The 24,753-nt window shown below is 43.5% G+C and overlaps 1 protein-coding gene across 1 annotated transcript in view; it reads right to left on the reverse strand.

Moving 5' to 3' along the window:
* C1GALT1 (core 1 synthase, glycoprotein-N-acetylgalactosamine 3-beta-galactosyltransferase 1) overlaps positions 1-24,753 on the reverse strand; it is a 119,287-nt gene that overhangs the window by 83,814 nt on the left and 10,720 nt on the right. The window contains exons 3-4 of the mRNA XM_086941925.1: positions 12,764-13,003; positions 8,186-8,853 (exon numbers count right to left, since the gene is read on the reverse strand). Of these exons, the coding sequence (XP_086798051.1) occupies positions 8,186-8,853; positions 12,764-12,986 (891 nt within the window). The 5' untranslated portion in view covers positions 12,987-13,003. The remainder of the gene's footprint in view (positions 1-8,185; positions 8,854-12,763; positions 13,004-24,753) is intronic.

The following is a 24,753-nucleotide window of genomic DNA, read 5'->3' on the forward strand; positions in this document are numbered from 1 at the left end:
GGGGGGTGGGGGGGGGGGGGGGGGAGTACCTGGAAAGAAAATTAGAGCAGGAGAAGGAGCAAGGAGAGAGAATATACGTGAGCGGCCTCAAACAACAAGCAAAGTGAACGGACAGATCTTATTTGAGGGAGCTGTTCTACTCTATACTGGACATAGTTCCAAAATCCAACTTGGTCGTGTAGCTGGCCTTAGAATAACCCAGCAAAGCGATAAATCACGAGACTTTGAGCCTTTTCACAATGGTAAATATACATGTTTAGATTTATTTGTGTATATTTACAACTAAACGCAGGTGTAAATCAACAAATATTTTGCTAATCACGATATTAGAGTGTATATTTATACATAAGTGTAGACTTTCATACATCTGTCCTCTAGTGCAGCCTCCTACAACGGGATTTACACAAATAACATTACTATTGTATTGTATTGTATTGCGACTTATATAGCGCACGTATCACCTGAAGGCATCAAGGCGCTTTCCTTGGGAACCCGTCCTGGCTTTTCACCCGAAGGCATCAAGGCGCTTGCCTTGGGAACCCGTCCTGGCTTTTCCCTGTGAGATAACCCCTACTGGGCATCCCCAAGGTGAAAGCTAGGCATCCCGCAGCGGGTGGGCCGCCGTAGTGGAGATTAAGCAGCTATTGCCCAGAGTTGCAGCGTGGGACCCCATGATTAGAATAGGCACCGAGGCGAGAATTATCGAGTTTGTGGACATTTTTGGGTTCAGGACCCCGCCGCGTCGGGAATTGAACCCTGGTTCCGGGCCAGACCTCTGCATCAGGGTCTGCCGCTCTAATCAGTGAGCCACACTTCCCCACTACTACAAGTACATTCAATCAATCAGTCAATTTATATAGCGCGCTACTCACCCGCTAGGGTCTCATGGCGCTGGGGGGGGGGGAGGAGTCCGTTAATGCTCGAAAAGCCAGGTCTTGAGTTGCTTCCTGAAGGAGAGATGGTCCTGGGTCAGCCGTAGGTGGATGGGGAGGGAGTTCCATGTCTTGGCCGCCAGGTAGGGAAAAAACATCAAAGTTTATTATTCTTATTAAGACCTCGGACAATCCTGGCATTGCAGCTGCCTTTCAGTTCTTCTATGAGCATCTTTATTCTGCCGAATCCACTCCTCTGACGGACCCTTGTGAGTATCTGAGCAGTGCAGCAGTCACCCCGCTTCCGACTAGTGAGGCGGAAGGGCTGGAGGCCCCTAACCAGATTGAAGAGGTAAAATCTGCCATTGCCTGTCTGAAACTCTTAAAGGCACCGTGTCTGGATGGCTTCAGTGCCCTCTTTTACAAGACCTTTTGCGCAGAGCTGGCTCCGCTGCTCAACCGCTTATTTAAACTCTTTTGCAGACACGGGTACTCTCACGACTACCATGCTGCAGGCGACTATCTCGGTCATCCCTAAAATAGGGAAAGACCTGGTGTTTTGCGGCTCATACCGGACGATTTCCTTTTTGAATAAACACAAAATTGTTCTCTAGCATCTTGGCCCAGAGGCTGAATCCTTTCATGCCCGAATTGATTGACCCGCATCAATCTGGTTCCATCCCGAGTAGACAGTGCGGAGGCAACACTAAAAGGATTTGTCATTTAATCGACAAGGTACACCGTTCTAAAGAAGAGGATTTACTGCTGACAGTTGATGCCGAGAAAGCCTTCCAACGCGTGCACGGGCCATATCTGTTTGCCAATCTAGAGCGCTTTGGACTAGGAGTCGGGTTTCGCAAGTGGATCGCAAGCATCTACAGCTCTCCGACTGCCGCGGTCAGGGTTAATGGGGCCCTTTTGAGCGACTTTGCGGTGGGAAGGGGCTCCAGGCAAGGTAGCGCTCTCTCCGCCCAACTATTTGCTCTGTATATGGAACTTTTACCCAAAAACTATGAGACAATCCACAGGAGCAGGGTATCCCATTTGGGGCTGATCGCCACTTAATTAAACTCTACCCAGACGATGTTATTTTTTTAATATCGCGCCCCATGACTTCCATGCGGGCCATGGTAGATGATCTGCAGGCTTTTAGTCAGGTATCTTGATTCAAAATTAATCTACAGAAGTCACAAGTACTGAACCGTACTCCCCCGACAGTGGACACCTTGTGTGCACGATTTGACTTTGACTGGGTGACAGAGGCTATCACATATCTGGGGCTGCTTCTTCATGAGAGCCTGGACAAGACCGCAGCGGTAAACTACTCCTTCCTACTCCCCAGCATTCGGAATGATCTTCCTCACTGGCGACGCTTGCCTCCAATGTGGCTTGGTAAATTGGCAGCGGTTAAAATGAACGTCCTGCCTCAAGCCTTATAGCTCTTCCAGACTCTGCCTTTTGCTGCCTCCACCGAGCTCGTTCGCACACATACAAACTGAAATTGAGCGTTTCATATGGGACCCTCTCCTAGAGTGTCCTAACGGGCTAATCTTAACGCAATCCCCTCCCCCTGTTGCCCATCTTTTTAAACCCCGAATTCCCTCCTGGAATGGAAAAGGAGGTTGGCAGGCGTAAGTTAGAGAGCAGGTGCAAGCACATAGGTCATTTGCTTGATTTGCAGGGCACCATCCCCTTCGACCAGCTCCGAGCGGACTATGGCCTCGCCGACTCGGACCTCTTCCTGCATACGCAGATGCTGCATTAGGCAACAGGTCCCCTAATGCACCCCCTGGTTAGTAGACCAATGCTACCGTTTGAGAAGTGGCTTTTCTTGAAAAAAGATTACTGCAAATTCATCTCAGAGATTTATTTGTTCCTCACCCAGAGCGCCAAGAGAGCCCCGACCCAGGACAGACGCGGTGGGATGCGTAAATAGGTTGCACCCGCTTGGACAAAGAGTGGGAGGACATTTTTTATAGGACCCACCCAACGCACGTTCTATGGGCCACACGGAGACCGCATTTAAAATTGTATCCTCACTCCAGCTCGCTTAACCAAATGGAACCCCCAGTGCGAGTGCCTCTGCTGGCGTGGCTGCGGGAGTCTAGGTACCCTCCTTTACTAGCTGTGGAATTGCCCGAAGCTTAAGAGATACGGGGGCAAGATCCTTGACGAAATAGATAAGGCCTTTGACACCTCCATTCCCAGGTTCCCTGCTTACACTATCTTAGGATTCTGCAACGCACTGACCTTCCCATTGCTTTCTATCAAACTTAGGCAGATAGCTCTGGCACTGAATGCTAAACATGGGGTACTCCTAGCTGGTTGAAGGACAGGCAGGATCCCAGAACACACACTATGGCTGCACCAATGGTGGTACTTTCTGACATGGAGAGACATCTATGGCCAATCTAGGGGACAAAGCTGAATATGCCAAGATCTGGGCCCCCTTTATCACAATTTTATCCACGGAATTTCGGGAAATGTCATGTTCCGCTTACCTTCCGATCTTGTGACTGATTCCCGAGACTCAGGAAGGCGGCTAGCTCATGGTATCCTGATTGAACTCATTGGGCCCCTCGGGATCCGTTAACCAACACACCAGACTGTACCCGTTTGTTAGTGTATAGTTCCTAGCTCACCTGAAGAGGGGAGGGCATTGGGATTCTTAATTTTGATTTAATTATTGTTCGGTTTATGTTTCCTTTTTTTCACCCTAAAAGGCAGGCTTAATCGCCTCTAGTGGGATATACCGACTCGGCATCTCACTGTGATATGCATACCCATTGTGTTGTAGATCTTAAGATGCATATATCCTTATGACAGGTCCGTTAATGGTTTCCCCACATTACGCAGCCGGCCCAAGATGGGTTGTAGGCGGCATGCTGTGTCAGCTAACGTAACAGATAACCTATAAATCATAAGCCTTTTTTTTCTTCTTTGCTTATATTGTAGCTGGCCCGAGGGGTTGAAGGCGATAATGTAAAATTGATACTTGTATAGCGCAATACTCACCCGCAAGGGTCTCAAGGCGCTTGTACGAATACCGCTGTGGACCCCATCATGGCATTCCCTGTGAGGCGTCCACTCCTGGACACCCCCAAGGTGGAGGCCAGGCATCCTTAGCGTTGTAGTGGCCATTGTGGAGATTAAGCAAGCTATTGCCCAGAATTGCAGAGTGGGACTCCATGATTGGAATAGGCACCGAGGCGAGAATTATCAGGTCCGTGGAATTTTGAGCCCAAGACCCACCGAGGTGGGGAATTGAACCCTGGTCCCGGGCTGGACTTCTGCATCAGGGTCTGCCGCTCTAACCATTGAGCCACACTTCTCCATGCAATGCAATGTAATGTACTTTCATGCAATGTGTTATGCTAATAAAAAACGATTTAATATTATATTTATTACATTTTGTAATAAAATCATTATTTCCTTTGAAGGAAAATGGATTCTTGGACCATAAAGCCTCCTGACTGAACCCACCCCAGGCAATGCGAGCTCAAGTACTTGGTCTGTAACCTGGAATGCCTTTACTGTAGGCAGGGATCTACTGTCCCTATCCTGGTTGTATCACATAAGCGGTGGTAGAATCATAATGCATTTTGTGTATCTGAAGTGTGTGTCGACCTTTTTTTCTTTGTGTCAGTGAGAGTTGGTCTACTGAACCCTTGTGTTTAAAAGTTCCACTGTTATGTGGAACCTAGAAACGTGTAGTGACATCCTGTGTGAATTTTGTGAGTGTGTGACTGTGTCTATGTCTGTCTGCGTGTGTTTGTGTGCGTTTGTGTGTGCGTGTGTGTGTGTGTGTGTGTGTGTGAGTCTGTCTGTGTAAGTATGTATGTGTGTGTGTGTGTGCGGTGTCTGTGTGTGTGCGGTGTGTGTGTGTCTGTGTTTATCTGTGTGTGTGTGTGTGTCTGTCTCTCTGAGTATGGAAGCCAGTGGGACCTATTTTGGAGGCTTCAGGCTGCAGTATGGGCAAAGGCTGAGGGTTTAATTAACTGTCTCAGGTAGTGGAAGTGTATTGTCTGCATTGCGTTGGCTGGAGGGTAGGGAGCCAAACACCGAAGTAAAGAGGACAGAGGTGATTTGAAGACCTGGACTGGATTCACAAGTCCAACAGTAATGGCACAGCGTCTAGGACCAAGTGGAGGGACGTAGACATATCTGTCAAAAGAGGGTGAGCACAATAAGGAAGGAAGGACACGTATACTCATGGAGTAAAGCAAACATACAATGATTTGACTTCCAAGTGCAGAGTGTAGGTAGTATATGACTAGCCTTTAGACAAGCCAAGAATCTAGTTGAAGAACCGAAGTCGAATTTAAGCACTTCTTAAGCACCGATAAATAGAAGTGCAAGGAAAGAACAAGCACCAAAGATACCAAAAAAACGCTGCAGTCTAAAGAGGGATAGGGAAAAGGGAACCAACAACAGAGTAAAATATTAAAGGTGCAGGGATGAAAGTCTGGATGTGAACTACAGTGAATGCAAAGGAGTCAGAACAACTGATTCTGTCAGATACTCGTTGGCTCGGATGGGATGTCTACACACTACTCTGCCTAGACTGACCAGGGAAGTGCATCGCTCTGGCCAGCCCTATAGTGGCTGATGTGACATAGTGAACTACACTGCTCCGAAAGTGCGTGTCCTACATGTTTGCAGTTTCCCCTATTCTGTTCTCAATCTTCTCCGCAAATTAACTCTTAAGTTACTTATGCACTCGTACCCCTGTTGACCAGAAACTGCCTATGTGCTAAGAGAGGTAAAGAGTATGCCTGTTCCTGCAGGAGAGCCAGGAGGAAAGACCCAGAATGTTCTCGTTATGTGGAGCGACCAGATGAAGGAGTCAAACCTAATAGAGTGACCCAGGAGTGACCCTTGATCCCGTTGTCCATATCTATAGTTCATGAAGAACTGGAGCGAAGCGTGTGAAGTCTGTACTGTCGGGAAGCCTGCAGTGAGCCAAGTGACTGGTGTTGTTGCTGCTGACGAGAAGGAGATCGAATTGTCACCGTGAGGTAGCATTTAAACAGCCATGGGGCCGCAAACCACACCACCAACCCGGATACCCACCGACGCCATGACAAACCTCCGTCTAGAGACTGAAAACAGTTTAAGCAGGGTGCTGTTGTGTGTAGACCTCGGAAGACTCCCACTGCTGCTCAGTGCAGCTGCATGAGCAGCTCTGAAAAGATCGCTCTGTGTGTTTTAGTTAAAGTGCAGATATTCTGATGGTTTTCAAGAAATTAGGTGAAGAAAGTTAGAAAGGTACTGAAGTAAGACGTGAAAGTAGTAAGGTCAGGGAGGAGTTTGAGCTTTATGTTGTCGAAGGAGAAATCTTTGAAAGATCTGAACTTCTTTTTTGAAGTAGACACTGACCAGATCGATGGGGCCAGTGTGGTGGTTGGTACAGTTCTCCCAATATAAAGAAGTACATAAATAAAGAATTGTGATCTAATCCTGTTTCTGATGGTATATAAATAGCACTTGGCCATCAGCTGGCTCCAACAGGCGGGCTTCAGACCAAAACAACTGCAAGCTATTAGAACATGAGAACAGACAGGAGAATGGGAAACCTTTTATTAATCAGGTATGGATCCATCCATAGTACTAGAGGGGAGAGACTAAGTGCCAGATTTAGCTCTTGACAGACGGGTTACTATGTCAAAATGGTGGCGGATATCCCGTCCGCCGAAAAATAAATCCCATATCCTTGCATTATGCCTGTCCTTTGCAGGGAGCAGAACATTTTAATTTTGGGAAGCGAAGAGATTAATATTCCTCAACCCAAATGAATGGGGGAAATGTCAAGTTACATACCCAGAGAGATCTCTAGTCCTGCTCGGATAGAGTAAAACAATGATAACATGCTTCTTCTGGTTGAACGCTGATTCAAATTAAGTTAGACTAGCCTGAAAAAGGCAACTATAAAGTGGCGGACACAATTTTCCCTAGATGCTGCAGTTTATATTGTATTTTCGTTGTTTTCTCATTTGTAAAATCTAAATTTAAAAAGTAGAAAGTGTTTGCATTAATGCCGACATTTATTAGTAGGAGTTGTTATTTATTTTAAAGGTGAACTTAGGGAAATATTTTTTAGATAAATGTATCTGAATGTATAGAACTAACCTCTAACAGAAGTGGGTGTTACAAAAAGAAAGCAATTCGAAACCCAAGGACAAAGCTAGGACAAACCATTGGGACTGGACTGTACACAAAGGCACAAAGAATGCAAGTGCAAAGTTAACGACCAAGGATGTGAATATCAGAAAAAGAAAGGCTGCAGAGATTGATCTACGTAAAAAATGAAGGGTACATTTTTGTTTCCCAGAGGATTTCCTTGTTCAGAGGCCGAAAGGTGAAAATAAGAGATATGAGTAATACTAAAATACGGAATTTGTAGACAAGTGACTGTAGCATAACACGTTTTATAACCTGTTTTTGCATAGCACGTAGTATGAAGTGTCCTGTTTTATAACGCTTTAAATACTGCATTATTGGAAAACTTTCAAGTTTAGCCTGAGAAGTAGGCTTGCTAATTGAAATGTACTACAAGACCTTGACAAAATGATTTTAAATTGGTTCTTCGGGTATGCAAACACTCATTGTGGGAAACAGTCACACACAGTGACACCACACGAACTTACTTTAGTCCCTAATGCATATGAGACTCTGCTACATGCTACCACATCCTATCAAGACATGCTACAGGCTATCACATACCGTCCAGGGATGTGCTATATGCTAACCCACAGTGCACAGCTTCCAACCTATCAAAGGTGTAATGAGGCTCATGCAACATCTAGATGGCCCTACACATAACCCTAGCCATTTTACAGGTGGGTTGCACAACCCAAGCACTGATGGATAGCACAGGATGTGGGCTGCAAGCACCTGCAACCGGTCAAGGATTGCGTCTGCATTAGGGTACAGTCCAGACACTGTTAAACAGAGGGGAAAAAAATGCTTCTGGTTAAATACAAAGGAATCCTCCGCCCTTCCTGATTTGAACACAAATGACGAGCAATATAACAAAGTGTTGCTATTCTACGCATCAATGGCACTTGCATAAAACACATTTTTACTAACTTGAGCAGGTGCTTGAACTGGTTGTGAGAAGAGATATGACTAACTCCGTCTGTGAACTTGCCACTCACACAACGGTGCTCACAGCCTCACACTGGTACCTCCATTTCTGGTTGTTAGCACCACACTCAACTTGCCAGCAGAGACTACAAATTTGAAATCAGGTTTTATCTGGGGTGAGAAGAAAGTACCATAATAAACCAACGAATTATGAATGCAGATCTTACCTGAACTGGAGGATAGTAATTATAATTCCAGTACCAAAAGTCTTTTGGTAAATAGTCTTTAATTAGAAGGTGTTCTGGAACAAAAGGGTGGAAAGTTTCTTTTCCAAGAGGGTCTCTGGAATCACCAGCTTCCACTTTAATCTTTTCCATACACTTGCCTAGGGCAAGATCTTCCACAGAAGAGCTGTGAGTACATGTTTTCTCCTTAAATGCAGTCACAAATCTACGCAGAGCTTCTTTACTCAGCACATACCCAGCGCCTCCACTCATATAACCCTGCTTCACAAAAGGTTTGAACTTCCTCCCAAAATACAAGGGCTTTTCCGGGTTGTGTTTGGATAGCAACCATCTCAGATTATCCAGCACAACGTAGGTATCGTCGTCCGCTTTCATGAACCAGTCAGCATCGTCCAAGTGATGGTCATGCACGTACTGGAAGGCTTTGATTGTTTTCCAATACAGCTGATTCCGGCCCTCTTTTGTTTCTAGCCCCACAGTTGGGAAGTCTTGGTTCTCTACTGAACTCATAAACAGCACTTTATTACAGCGTTGAGCCCAGGTCGCCTTCGCATGTCGGGTTTTCTTCTCCAGATTCTGAGGTGCAGTCATCACCCAGCAGAGGACGCGTACATTCTTAAAAAGGCTATCCGCAAGATTTCGATTCTCATCTAAAGAATAAAAGAACACTGTAATCAGCAAACTATTATTGGAGACGTTTGAAGTAACACTGCATTGATACAGTGAGATGCAGACTATCTGGGGAAACATTAGCAGAGTAGCACCACGCACAGAGTACCTATAGGGTTGCATGTTGGACTCCCTCCATAGCTCTGTTGGTGATGAGCAAGGCTATATATAGTGATACTTAACCTTATGACATCTGTGGACCCCTCTTAATCATTACTGGAATCCGGGGCCCCTAAAGAGTCATTACTGGAAGTCAAGAGCACCAGTTTAAGAAATTTTGATGATTGGAATAACAAACCATTACTCAAAAATACATTTAAAAAATACATAATGAAATATTTTACTTAATTCACAAACATAAAAAAAGAATATTTTTATATTTGATTAGAAGGTTGGTGTTTTTCTTAAATCGATTGAGGCCACCCATCTTCCATACTATATTATGTATGATCAGTTTATACTACTCCCACAATATAATCTGGGGATACCATCTTAATTTTTAGCCTCCAAATTTTAAATTCGGTCACATTTACAGAACGTTTCAAAATTTCCAATTTTACATTTTGTTTCTTTTTTTATATAATCACTTTAATTATCTGTTAATATTATTTTATTTTCCAAGCAGTCAAAAACCTTCTGTATAGGCTTCATGGACCCACAGGAGTCCACGGATCACAGGTCAAGAAACGCTGCTACAGACTGTTCAGCTGAACGCTAAAAACCTATTCTTCGTTTTCTAGATCTCACTTCTATACTCTTCTCTTTCCATTTCTATTTCCCCCTTCCCATCCTCTTCCTTCTTCTCTATTCTATTCTGCTCCACTGCCCTTGCACAGAGTGCTTTATGGTATTTAAATGCATTGATCAATTGAGAGAAGAAGGTTAAAATGGTATCCTCTTTAATATCCCATCTTCTCCCATTAGTGTTTACCATTTAGGTTCCTTCTCCTACCTGGCCATCGGCTCAACTGAACCAGCCACTTTCGGAAGTAATGTGTTGGAGCTCTGAGGATGACAAGAGTGGGCTTGATCAGGGAGATTCTGTGGAGGTTAGGAGGCCACTGTGAGGGTGGTGGGAATGGGGCGAGAAAAGATGTGGCTAGGACACGGATATATGCAGAATCTGGGGCAAGGAAGTAATCAAGGCTAACACTACATCGATTGTTGGAGTCTGGTTTTCCTGAAGCCGCTGGCAGGGATGAGATCTGGATGGAAGGTGAGGGAAGCCCTGAACTGCTACAAGCTGCTCTACCTGGCAGCTGCAAGGGCCTCAACACGTGCCGCAGTTGCCAGGAGAGATACACAGATGATGTTCTGAGCACCAGTTGTGGCCACAGGCACTACAGTCATCACAGTAATGTGGGTAGCAGGTAAGAGGGGCATAGAGTATAACTGACAAACATGTTTTTGGGGCCTTGCGGATGTATTAGTCTAGGTAGAGCTTCACACCGTGCCAGTAAGTGTCCACACATATGGGGACGAGCCCAACATGTGTCCCATCGTCCTGAAGAGAAAATCAGCATGAGAGTGAAGTGTTCACATACGTTGCTCTACATTGAATCGATAGGGTTGGAGAGAAATGGCAGTCTTTTAAATGTTCACGGTGGATGTTTTTTTCAGTAAACATAGGGGACGGAAGAGGGATCCATGAATAGGATCTTTTATTGCAGTCTGATAACAACCTGTGCCAAGCATGGCCTTCACAGAGACCTCACTGATGTTTACTGAAATGGTAAAGGGAAGCAGAGAAGAACCAACAAGAAAATAATGCACATCTATTTTAATCAATAGTCATTCAGATAAAGGCATGCTTGTGTCATGTTTCAACATTCATAAAATTGAAGGGAGGATGATAAAGAGCCAAGCTACAACTAGAGATTCTTCAAGGTTTAGATCTTTGCTATAGCAAGCTACTGCCTGTGTGACATTATTACTTAATGTTTAAACAGAAGTACTAGCAAACAAATTTAGAGCAAGCTTCGATTGAAACAACAGGCATCAAGAAGCCCATTGGTTATGGCTTTTGTGTGGATGAAAGGTGTCTACAAGAGACCCTAGCATTCACCTCCTACCTTTGCAGCAGCAGCGTAAGAACTAATCACAGACAGAAGTTGTACAGAATGGCTCATAGCTAAGTACGCACACAATTCTCCCACCTTAACACTTTAAGGAAGGATAACAAATTAATTAGAAGCGCCTTCTTGCATGATCAAATGGCGGCAAAACAGGTAGGACACATTGTCACCTTCTGTGGCAAAAAAGGGGACCGTTCAGCCACACAGTGACTACTGCCTCACCAGAGCCCAAAGTCCAACTTAGGAGTAGCCTCCAACTACTGTCTGCCAGTTCACTCCTCCCAACCGATGTCCAGCGTCACTGGTCGAGGAGGAGAACACGGGCGCCAAGGAACTGGACCTGTGCAGCAGTGAGGAAAATGCAATGCAAGACTAATGGCGGAAGGAGAAGCAGGTGTTGGGTGCTAATGAGAATTTCCAATAGTGGAAGATTGAAAGATGGTAACAGAAGCTGTGGGGTGGCAGAGTGGCAGGGAAATCTATACACACTTAAAGGAGGCCAGGGGCAGTGAGGAGGGCGAATTGAGAGTTCCTTTCATCATAGAGGAGCCTTGCAAACTATATGGACATAACTATGCAAACATTACACCAACAGCTGAACAGGAGGCAGGGCTTACCTTTTATAGGAGTAAACACAACAAGATGATGGAGAGAGTGCTGAAACTTTTGAAACATGCATCCCCAGTTAAGAGATCTGGGTTAAAATCATCATTCTTTTGCTCACTATGCCATCCCAGTTTAGAGCCAGCCATATGCAAATCAGTCTTGATCCTGATGAGCAAAAAAACACATGGATTAAACCCAGTTCTGTGAATGTTTGATTTGCTCAGCATTCCAAAATCATCTGATCTTTTTGCTGTTGTCAGCTTAAGTGGGAAGGGTATACCCAGACGTGGGTCCCGTGCTCACTGTGCCACTGGATTTTGTTTTGTTTTTTTAAGAGTTTTATATAGCGCGAACAAGACACAAGACATCGGGTATCAGAGCCCTTTACATGAGCACCAGTTCCGTTACAGACGGACACATGTATTTTTGTTAGGCACTCGAAGATAAAGTGATTTGCCCAGAAACACAGGATGTTGAGACTTGTTGCCGAGACTCTAACCCGGTTTCCCCAGCATCGAAGTCGACAGCTCTAACTGCAAGGCTACATCCTCTTCCCAAGCTAGCCTGGCTGATGAGGGGAGATACCCTGAAACCGGTCCCAGGATACTTGCTTCCTGTCCAGGGAGGACCTGGTCTGGGAGTTTGGGCTGTACTGTCCCCATGGGGAGCAGGGTCAAGACTGATTTGCATATGGCTGGATCCCAACAGGGGTGTCGTGGTGAGCAAAAGAAGGATGGATTTAACCCAGATCTTCTACTGGGGATGAATGTTTGATTTGTTCTGCATTCCATTCATCATCTGTTATTTTGGCTTTTTGTAGGAGGGACGGAAGTAGTTACAGGAGGATATTGTTAAGCAGCTAGTCACGCCTGTATCTTGAACACCACTGCAACATAGTGATGTCTAAGTGCCACTAAAGGAAAACATTTAATAACAAGAATATAGGCAAGACAATCTACATACTACTAACAAAAATGTTTAGTTTGTATTTGAGAGACAAGCAAAACGTATTTCCCATGTTAGTCTGAAAGGATGATACACTTAATATGAAGTGCTGATGGCAGGGCAATCTAAAATTATTACCTTGCAATGCAGCTAACAAAACACGGATGTTTATCCAAATGTAATATTTCCTGTCACGTGCACAAAAAAAGTAATTGCGTACGTTATTTTTTTAACTGATCATTCCAGTCAGACTTAAGTAAAATACCTTTATGTTGTGCGATGTCTGCGTTGAAGTTCATCTGCCCCACGAGCTGCTCACTTCCGGTATCTTCGGAATGTCTTCCATGAGGGTCATTATGCAGAACTTTAGCTGGATTGCTCGGCTTCTCCTCAAGCACAACAGTGAACATCAAGTGGCAAAACATGAATCCTACCGCTAACCCCAAGGAGAAGATAGTTACATTTAGGACAAATTTAATCGAAGCCATTTCCTGAAGGCGGATCTCTGGAAGAACAAACGTGACAAAACAATGACTGAGAACTACAAATAACATTTAGTTGGAGCTATAAATTTAAAGCTAACATTGACAAAAAGAGAGTCAAGATCACCATTCCATATGCCCCCAAAGACATGGTGCCATTTTTGCACGTGTGCCCTAATTGCGCAACAATGAATCTCTCTGGCACCACCATGCCCTTTCAAAGGAATTGTAAGAACAGTCTAGATACATGCATCAAGCCATTGACACTGTAGGAGTTTCTGTTTGCGACCTTCAATTCCAAGTTGCTTATTATATCTCAAGAATGTTTAATTGTCCTGCAGAATGTATACAGTAGCTCAGGAGCCAGACAAGGCTGAAACGCACCTCGATTCTTATGGAGTACTAGGTGCCCTGAGTGAGAGCTTGCCTGGTGGGCTGTCTTGAAGCTACACTTAATTGAAAGGTGCCGAGTGAGGTGTGTGAGGTAGGGATATTTGCCAAAATTGTGGTGCAAGAAACTTGTAGCTTCCATCAAGCATGGGATGCCACAGCAAGGTGTAAGCAAAGCCTAAGATGTGGGGGTAAGTACACACCATTCTGTTTGCTTTAGCAGCGATCTGTTCAACTGAATCATGCAAGAGGAAATAGCCAACTTTGTTAGTTCTACGAAATTGAAGATGGTCGTTACTTCTTCTTTTTCTGGAAGGAACAGAGTTCTGTGGCTCGGTTATCCAGGTTGAGAAAGAGCTTCAGCCAGTGCAAGACTTTTTGAAGGAAGGTGTGGGCAGGAGTGGGGCAATCCTATAATGCAGAGATCTAGGTTGGCAGTAGGCATTGAGTTTACGTTGAAGGTATATTGGTGAAGTACAGTGAAAATGCATTGTCTTTATCACAAATAATCCTCCACCCATATGTCTGCTAACACCTTGCTTGTGACAGCAAATGACGTTTGAATAAACAAGCACCCATCAGCACCTCTGCAATTCCAACCAGGCGTTAATATGCTTCACTAAATTGTACTAAATATCAAATAGGGCAAGAGGGGCTCAGAAGACTACCCGAGGTCTTAAAACCCAAAGATTTCTGAACACGCGACTTTGTACATTATCAATATGGGTGACATGAACAGTGAACTGTACATGTAAATTCACAAAAAATTAAGTTAAAGGCAAGTTAAGACAGACATCGTTGTTGCGGGTGCCAATACTGGCTACAACTGAAAAACTCAAAAAATGTGAAATTCAAACGTTGCAGCACTAACTTCACTTTACTTAACAACTCCATTGTCATGTGTGAAAGATGGAAATAAGATATAAATGAGAGACTAAGTATAATGGTGTAAGAGTTTGCATGATTTGTATATTCCAGTCTACCCTCTCCATTTGAATTAACTTGTTCTTAGCCATTAAGTATATAATGCTGAATTTACGTGCTCATTTGCCAGACTCCAAATTTATACAACAACCTCATCCTAGATTCAAAACAGATGACTTATTTTCCGTTGGTTCAATAGCACAAACAAGCGCTCATCCAAGTTTATGATTTGCTGTGATGTATTGTTGTCTAAAATTCCCATTTTTTCTTACACCCCACAAAATGTTCAATTTGCCAAATGCATTTGGTGCTTTTCTCTTCTTCAGAGTCAACCATGTCATCTCCCTTAAAAAACAGAATGTCCATGTTCTTGTTTCTCCTCTGTCACTCTGTCGATGTTCTCCAAACTTTACAGAAAATGCACCCAACACGATAGTACTTAGAGAACACTAAAATGTGTAAACAATTTGTGAAGTAAGTTGAAATACATTGATATGATGGCTTGATAAGAGCATGTGCTGATGCCTTGCTTCACATCTTAATTTCAGCAGAATGTGATTTTTCCTGGAGGAGGGCAGTTAATTACCCACTGCAAATAATAATCCAATTTCTTACACCTACTCTATAAATATTTAAAATGAAAGGTCTCGGACAGATAGACAAAGCGATCTGTAGACAAGACCTAAAAAGGCTTTCTCTTGGGACACATATTTGAGGGCCCTTGACAGCATGTAGCATTAACACACATGGTAATTTCAAATGCTTTTCATGTGATGAGTGACATATTTAGAGCGAGGCTTTTTTCTACCAAGGATGCTTCAAAAGCTTTGATCTCTTTACCCTAGATTTGGAGCTTTGTTTCCATAGTATTTTATCACCATTACATGAAAGGCTAACTGAAAAGGCCATCTTTCTGGGCCTGATCTGCAGTTATCAGCGTGCCCTCTTGAACTTGTGGAACCTCTGATTATAGGTATATGTAGCACTTCAACTTAGAAATGCTCCAAAGTGCACTAAAGATTACTTCTTGCACAGAGACAATAGGCCTTGAAAATCAATGTTAGGCAAGAGTTAGTGCAATTTTTCTGTGGCAGAATCTACACATGTGTTCATAAAGGAAGGGGTAGAAATTTCTATTGCCCGATGTCGGAGTTATGTTGTTTCCTGTCAAGAACAAGAAGATTCAATTTTTAAGCTGTCTGTCAAATAAGCATTAAATTTGGTAAGCAGAGGCAAATCTGTAGCACTCTGGTCCTCAGAGCCAACCAGGAAGGCAGGTAACATATTTCTTTACATTCGGAAAAGTTTGAGGCCTCTAACCGGCCAGAAGCCCTTACTTGGAACCAGAATGGGTGTGGGCTCAGGGGCAGGTACTGTGGCGCTGCAGACAGCAGGAGTGTCCCATGCTGAAACGCAGCCCTTCCTTGCTTCCCTCCGACCGGAGATGTTTTCAGGCTTGAACAAAGTTGCCAATTGCCCAGGGCCCACCCCTTTGAAGGGGGCCCACCCCGGTAAGGGGGGTGGGGCAGTTGTTCATCAACAGCTTCTTTTTCCCAATTGTTACTGGGCCTGCTCAAAAAGATCTTGGGCCAAATTTACAATTTTTTTCCATTCCATGCAGCAACCAATGTCACTGCGCGTTATTGCGTGAAAGGGAAAGAGTGGGATAGCACCAAATCTTCCAAAGTGCTGGCATACTCCAACATTGCCTAGTGCCACTCATACAAATCAACATACGCGCGCACACACACACATCTATCACAACTGAGTGCCAAGGTGTCCGAGTGAATGTAGCATAGCTTTTGTACTGGAAGGTTACCCTCCGCATGCATAATACTATGCTTAGACGTACTTTAAAATGTGTCCCTCTGTGTATGTGTGCTGTACAGAACAGCACACACGCAAAGTTATAAATGTTTGGAGAAAAGAAAACTTCACATTTTACTTTCCTGCAACTCTTTCTCTGTCACATCTTTTCTATTGTATCTCACTGCTCTTTTTCCATCCAACCCTCCTCTATTTCTCCTACACCTACTTCACTTCTGAAACATCTCTATCTTTACCTCACATCTGTCTCTCTCCATTTCCCTGCTACCTTACCTCTCCTCTCCCGCTCTCAGCTCTTTCTGTCCCCGTCACCTATTTCATTTCTTTCTTTGCCTAACATCTCCCACACATCTCTCTCCACCATCACACACTCTCACTATCTAACCTCTCAACGTATCTCACCATTAGATTTCCACATAATCTCACCACCTTCCCTTTTGGCTTGATTTATTTTTTCTATCTACATATCCTACTCTTTTCTGGTTAGTTTTAATTTAATTTAATTATCCACTCCCACCTCTTTTTTTGCTATATTTATTCATTCTCTCACACACACACACACACACACACACACACACACCCACACACACACCACACACACACACACACACACACACACACACACACCATTCTCTGGAGCTTCTTCTCCATTTCAACTCATGCCCTCAATCTCAACTTTCTCTCTCATCCGCTTTCTTTATGGATCTCTCTACCTCACTGTAATTCTCTTTCTCTATCACATAACTCTCTACCGGTTATCAAACCTAATCTCCTTTTATCCATTTCATGTGTCACACAACTTACTCTTCAATTACACCATATTTCACTTTCTATCTTCCTCTCTTTTCTGTCTTTTCCTGACCCATTTTTATAAACCTTTTCTCATTTTGCTCTCTCTTCGGAATGTCTTCCATGAGGGTCATTATGCAGAACTTTAGCTGGATTGCTCGGCTTCTCCTCAAGCACAACAGTGAACATCAAGTGGCAAAACATGAATCCTACCGCTAACCCCAAGGAGAAGATAGTTACATTTAGGACAAATTTAATCGAAGCCATTTCCTGAAGGCGGATCTCTGGAAGAACAAACGTGACAAAACAATGACTGAGAACTACAAATAACATTTAGTTGGAGCTATAAATTTAAAGCTAACATTGACAAAAAGAGAGTCAAGATCACCATTCCATATGCCCCCAAAGACATGGTGCCATTTTTGCACGTGTGCCCTAATTGCGCAACAATGAATCTCTCTGGCACCACCATGCCCTTTCAAAGGAATTGTAAGAACAGTCTAGATACATGCATCAAGCCATTGACACTGTAGGAGTTTCTGTTTGCGACCTTCAATTCCAAGTTGCTTATTATATCTCAAGAATGTTTAATTGTCCTGCAGAATGTATACAGTAGCTCAGGAGCCAGACAAGGCTGAAACGCACCTCGATTCTTATGGAGTACTAGGTGCCCTGAGTGAGAGCTTGCCTGGTGGGCTGTCTTGAAGCTACACTTAATTGAAAGGTGCCGAGTGAGGTGTGTGAGGTAGGGATATTTGCCAAAATTGTGGTGCAAGAAACTTGTAGCTTCCATCAAGCATGGGATGCCACAGCAAGGTGTAAGCAAAGCCTAAGATGTGGGGGTAAGTACACACCATTCTGTTTGCTTTAGCAGCGATCTGTTCAACTGAATCATGCAAGAGGAAATAGCCAACTTTGTTAGTTCTACGAAATTGAAGATGGTCGTTACTTCTTCTTTTTCTGGAAGGAACAGAGTTCTGTGGCTCGGTTATCCAGGTTGAGAAAGAGCTTCAGCCAGTGCAAGACTTTTTGAAGGAAGGTGTGGGCAGGAGTGGGGCAATCCTATAATGCAGAGATCTAGGTTGGCAGTAGGCATTGAGTTTACGTTGAAGGTATATTGGTGAAGTACAGTGAAAATGCATTGTCTTTATCACAAATAATCCTCCACCCATATGTCTGCTAACACCTTGCTTGTGACAGCAAATGACGTTTGAATAAACAAGCACCCATCAGCACCTCTGCAATTCCAACCAGGCGTTAATATGCTTCACTAAATTGTACTAAATATCAAATAGGGCAAGAGGGGCTCAGAAGACTACCCGAGGTCTTAAAACCCAAAGATTTCTGAACACGCGACTTTGTACATTATCAATATGGGTGACATGAACAGTGAACTGTACATGTAAATTCACAAAAAATTAAGTTAAAGGCAAGTTAAGACAGACATCGTTGTTGCGGGTGCCAATACTGGCTACAACTGAAAAACTCAAAAAATGTGAAATTCAAACGTTGCAGCACTAACTTCACTTTACTTAACAACTCCATTGTCATGTGTGAAAGATGGAAATAAGATATAAATGAGAGACTAAGTATAATGGTGTAAGAGTTTGCATGATTTGTATATTCCAGTCTACCCTCTCCATTTGAATTAACTTGTTCTTAGCCATTAAGTATATAATGCTGAATTTACGTGCTCATTTGCCAGACTCCAAATTTATACAACAACCTCATCCTAGATTCAAAACAGATGACTTATTTTCCGTTGGTTCAATAGCACAAACAAGCGCTCATCCAAGTTTATGATTTGCTGTGATGTATTGTTGTCTAAAATTCCCATTTTTTCTTACACCCCACAAAATGTTCAATTTGCCAAATGCATTTGGTGCTTTTCTCTTCTTCAGAGTCAACCATGTCATCTCCCTTAAAAAACAGAATGTCCATGTTCTTGTTTCTCCTCTGTCACTCTGTCGATGTTCTCCAAACTTTACAGAAAATGCACCCAACACGATAGTACTTAGAGAACACTAAAATGTGTAAACAATTTGTGAAGTAAGTTGAAATACATTGATATGATGGCTTGATAAGAGCATGTGCTGATGCCTTGCTTCACATCTTAATTTCAGCAGAATGTGATTTTTCCTGGAGGAGGGCAGTTAATTACCCACTGCAAATAATAATCCAATTTCTTACACCTACTCTATAAATATTTAAAATGAAAGGTCTCGGACAGATAGACAAAGCGATCTGTAGACAAGACCTAAAAAGGCTTTCTCTTGGGACACATATTTGAGGGCCCTTGACAGCATGTAGCATTAACACACATGGTAATTTCAAATGCTTTTCATGTGATGAGTGACATATTTAGAGCGAGGCTTTTTTCTACCAAGGATGCTTCAAAAGCTTTGATCTCTTTACCCTAGATTTGGAGCTTTGTTTCCATAGTATTTTATCACCATTACATGAAAGGCTAACTGAAAAGGCCATCTTTCTGGGCCTGATCTGCAGTTATCAGCGTGCCCTCTTGAACTTGTGGAACCTCTGATTATAGGTATATGTAGCACTTCAACTTAGAAATGCTCCAAAGTGCACTAAAGATTACTTCTTGCACAGAGACAATAGGCCTTGAAAATCAATGTTAGGCAAGAGTTAGTGCAATTTTTCTGTGGCAGAATCTACACATGTGTTCATAAAGGAAGGGGTAGAAATTTCTATTGCCCGATGTCGGAGTTATGTTGTTTCCTGTCAAGAACAAGAAGATTCAATTTTTAAGCTGTCTGTCAAATAAGCATTAAATTTGGTAAGCAGAGGCAAATCTGTAGCACTCTGGTCCTCAGAGCCAACCAGGAAGGCAGGTAACATATTTCTTTACATTCGGAAAAGTTTGAGGCCTCTAACCGGCCAGAAGCCCTTACTTGGAACCAGAATGGGTGTGGGCTCAGGGGCAGGTACTGTGGCGCTGCAGACAGCAGGAGTGTCCCATGCTGAAACGCAGCCCTTCCTTGCTTCCCTCCGACCGGAGATGTTTTCAGGCTTGAACAAAGTTGCCAATTGCCCAGGGCCCACCCCTTTGAAGGGGGCCCACCCCGGTAAGGGGGGTGGGGCAGTTGTTCATCAACAGCTTCTTTTTCCCAATTGTTACTGGGCCTGCTCAAAAAGATCTTGGGCCAAATTTACAATTTTTTTCCATTCCATGCAGCAACCAATGTCACTGCGCGTTATTGCGTGAAAGGGAAAGAGTGGGATAGCACCAAATCTTCCAAAGTGCTGGCATACTCCAACATTGCCTAGTGCCACTCATACAAATCAACATACGCGCGCACACACGCACATCTATCACAACTGAGTGCCAAGGTGTCCGAGTGAATGTAGCATAGCTTTTGTACTGGAAGGTTACCCTCCGCATGCATAATACTATGCTTAGACATACTTTAAAATGTGTCCCTCTGTGTATGTGTGCTGTACAGAACAGCACACACGCAAAGTTATAAATGTTTGGAGAAAAGAAAACTTCACATTTTACTTTCCTGCAACTCTTTCTCTGTCACATCTTTTCTATTGTATCTCACTGCTCTTTTTCCATCCAACCCTCCTCTATTTCTCCTACACCTACTTCACTTCTGAAACATCTCTATCTTTACCTCACATCTGTCTCTCTCCATTTCCCTGCTACCTTACCTCTCCTCTCCCGCTCTCAGCTCTTTCTGTCCCCGTCACCTATTTCATTTCTTTCTTTGCCTAACATCTCCCACACATCTCTCTCCACCATCACACACTCTCACTATCTAACCTCTCAACGTATCTCACCATTAGATTTCCACATAATCTCACCACCTTCCCTTTTGGCTTGATTTATTTTATCTATCTACATATCCTACTCTTTTCTGGTTAGTTTTAATTTAATTTAATTATCCACTCCCACCTCTTTTTTTGCTATATTTATTCATTCTCTCACACACACACACACACACACACACACCCACACCCACACACACACCACACACACACACACACACACACACACACACACACACACACACACACACCATTCTCTGGAGCTTCTTCTCCATTTCAACTCATGCCCTCAATCTCAACTTTCTCTCTCATCCGCTTTCTTTATGGATCTCTCTACCTCACTGTAATTCTCTTTCTCTATCACATAACTCTCTACCGGTTATCAAACCTAATCTCCTTTTATCCATTTCATGTGTCACACAACTTACTCTTCAATTACACCATATTTCACTTTCTATCTTCCTCTCTTTTCTGTCTTTTCCTGACCCATTTTTATAAACCTTTTCTCATTTTGCTCTCTCTACCTTGCATCGTTGTTTTTCCTCATGTCAACTTACCTCTTCCTGCCTTTATTTTTCTTTCCTTTACCTTTTTCTTTATTCCCTCTCCCTGCTTCACCCCTTGGAGTACTGAACTCATTTACTTCTCTCTACATTCCTTCTCCTATCCTAAGTTCTCTCTGCTCCTCTACAGCACTCTAACAACGCTTCATCTCTTGGTCTACTCCATTACCCTCTTTATCTTTCTTTCTGGCTACCTCATCTTTCTTTCTCTCTATACTGTTCTCTCTGACTCTGTGCTTCTCCTGTCCTGCCAGTGCCACTTCTCCTATGGTCGCAGGTAATTGCCTAGCTAGAGGGGTGCACACACAAGTAAAGAGGGGAAAATGGACCAGGAAGAGGAAGAGAAATCAGGGAGAAAATTAACAGATTGTAGCCACCTGAATGGTGGAAATCATAACACAAGCGTTTTCATTTTCAAACTTGTAGCAAGAACGTCAGCAGTGAAGGGAGATTGATTTCCGATTAAAACTATCCATCAAGAAAAGCTACCAATTCAAGCATCATGTCTTATGTTAAATGCCATACACTAGTCCAATAACCAAGTCACAACAAACATGTTCTCCTACAATAAGAGTAGCAAGATGGTCAAACACAGAATTCCACATTAAAATGTTATTGTAATTAAAACAAAATCTAGATCCAAACTCAAAAAGAAGTGTCTGAATCAATGTTTGTTCACTTAAGATGTCACTTAAGAAACACTTTGTATATGTATTTTACAAGATATGGGCAACTGCATGCATTTGTGTTTCTTGTAGGTAATGCTTGTGGTAATCCAAGAGAACAAACAGGCCCTGAGGTTATGTAAATCCTGTTATGGTTCAATCTCGATTTTGGTGATGTCGTACTGTATTTATTAAGTTCGGCTAATATGGAGTGAATTCGTCACGTTAACTAGCGAGTTCATTACATATTCAGAGACTTTGTCTCGAATATGGGTTCCATTTTGTCCGTGCCTCCATTTTGTGTTGCCATCACATAGGACGATGAATGTGGTTGAACGAATAAAGCGACCTTGCCTTTTCGTACCGGTATAGATTAACTAGGTTCTTCTTGACTCTAAGGTGAACTGTAAGGACCTGCCCCCTCACCTGAAACTAACCCTGCTAAGCCAATTTTCTTGGTTGATCGTTGTCTGAGATTGCCAATCAATGTTCAGGACATCGTTAACTTTTAGCTTCTTTACACATGCCTTATCTTGCTCGTTATCGGTCATTGCTTCCTTTCTATGTATCTTCATTACATGCATTGTGCTTTCAATTATGGGTTGTCCGGCTTGTGGAGATTGAATTTGGGGCATTTCTACTAATTAACTTTGGGTTGGGTTATTGCAAACTGAGTTTTCTGTCATGTGATACTTTGTTTGAAAATATACCTTATTGGCTAGAATTTTGTGCAGTGGGTGTCCATTTATAATGTGAATATTGGGTATATAAAGAGATGTTTCGCCATACAAAATTGAGCAGTCTCCTGAGAATTTACACCGTGATGTATTTCTAGGATCACCGTTACTAGCTGCAGCTAACAAATTTGGTATTTGACGCCACCCAGAAGTATTCCGTGTCTCTGTATACCAAGATAGGTGAATCCGAAGACTTTGGGCATGCCCCTGGCGCCGCTTGGTCTAAAACCCGGTTCTTCAACTGGCCCCCAAGTGGGGTGACTTCAGCAGTACCGGTCCAAGCCCGAAGATTGCGAGGAGCTTCGTGAGGAAATTCTGGAGGAGAGCCCCCACTTCATCGACCCCTGCATGTCGAACGTGGACTGAAGATTTTTACTGCAAGGCTTCCCCTTTCCAACGGCTATGAAGGACTGCTGCCCTGACTGTCGCCCTGTCTTGGAACCTCTTGTGATGATTTGTAAGGCGAGACGTTAGACGGTCTTCTGGTGGCGTGACAGACATTTTGGTTAAGTACAAGTGGGTGGCTCCCACGACTTTGTTTTGTTTCTTGGGTTTCTTTGATTCGGTCTTTGCCAAGGGGCTCGTATATTTGCGAGTATATCGTTTTTGATAACCCCTTGAAGTTTGAAGCTAGATTAGGGAGCTATAAGATGCCTGGTCTTAGCAAATTTAGGAAATGGTTTTGTTGTAGTTGTAACAGGGATTCCCGATTGGAGGACTCGTGTCCGATACCTCCGGTTGGAACTCAGACTTATGAGCTCTATTCAAAGCATGGCGTGGGTCCCATTACGTTTAATGAAGTATGGGTCCGCTATACGAAGAAAGATGGTGTCTTACGATGGCCCCAACATGGTAGTTTTGAATCAGATGTTTTAGACAATCTAGAAGTAGCGCTATTTAAGAAGAAAGCCCGGTCGGCGATGTTTGACTCTTTTCGCCTCTGGCGTAAGGAAGCCAAACAGCGAGAACTTAAGCAAGCTAAGAGAGAAAGGAAAGAAAAGAATATATCGATAATACAAGCTGCTAGGCAGTTTAAAGTAGACGAAGAAGATCTTGCGATTGAGGTGTCAGATAGACAACATTGCATGGCCATTGACAAATGTTACCCCACTTTGCCACCTCTTCTTCCAAATGTGACTAATGACCCTGAAAAGGATCCCTTGATGTCGCATTTGTCAAGATTACCACCCCCTTATGTGCAGAGTGCTACGGCACCTCTGTGACCCCCAGTTGTTCAACCCCCTGTTGTTGTCCAGCCACCCGTTCCTCCACAGTTGGTTCTTCCTCCCCCGGCGCAGTCCCCTCTAGGGCCGCCAGCTTTGCTAACAGTTCTGCCTCAAACTCCTTTGCCTTACTCTCCTTTAACTTCGACTTCCTTTGCTACTGACCCTACGTCTCTGTCACCTCAAAACACGTTGTCTCCTGTCCTCATGTCAACTTCTTCTCCTTCTGCTCGACAACGAATGACTGAGACTGTCGCTAGCCTTTTGTCTCCTCTCTTTGGGTCACTGAATATGACCCCTGTTTCTGCACGTAAACAAACGCGTAGTCAGCTCCCTAGTTCCGAGGAGCGGACAGTGTTAGATCTCCTTGCTCGTAGATGGGTTTCGAATGCCTCCAAGTATAGTCCACAAATGGTTATGGATGTCTTCCTGCAGTGGGAGGCACCAATACAAAGGTATGTTTTTGATGTTATGTGTACTTTCCTCCGTGAAGAATGGGAATATAATGAATTGGGTCCAATTCCATTGGAACTACTTAATGTTCAGTCGGAATTTGCTAAAGGGACGATAGTGGGTCCAGATGTTGAGGAAGCGGTAGAGACGCTTCTTGTATTTAGGTGTAGACTTCCTTCTCAATCGTTGATTGAACCTGACCCTTCTGTTAGGAGAAAAGTGAAGCAGTACCCGATGAGAGAGGTTCCCCCTGTATGGAGAGAGGCAGTTTTGGCTGATGCCACTCAAGGTATTGCAGCTGCACCGCCTCATTTTCAGCGAGTGTGGGTACATGTTCCTTGGAAGAGAGCGGAGGTCCTGGCTCTTAAGCAGACTTTGCCTGACCCCCGTAAAAATCCTGGTGGTTATTA

Source organism: Lissotriton vulgaris, chromosome 10 (genome assembly GCF_964263255.1).
Source record: "Lissotriton vulgaris chromosome 10, aLisVul1.2, whole genome shotgun sequence".
NCBI classification, from domain to species: domain Eukaryota; kingdom Metazoa; phylum Chordata; class Amphibia; order Caudata; family Salamandridae; genus Lissotriton; species Lissotriton vulgaris.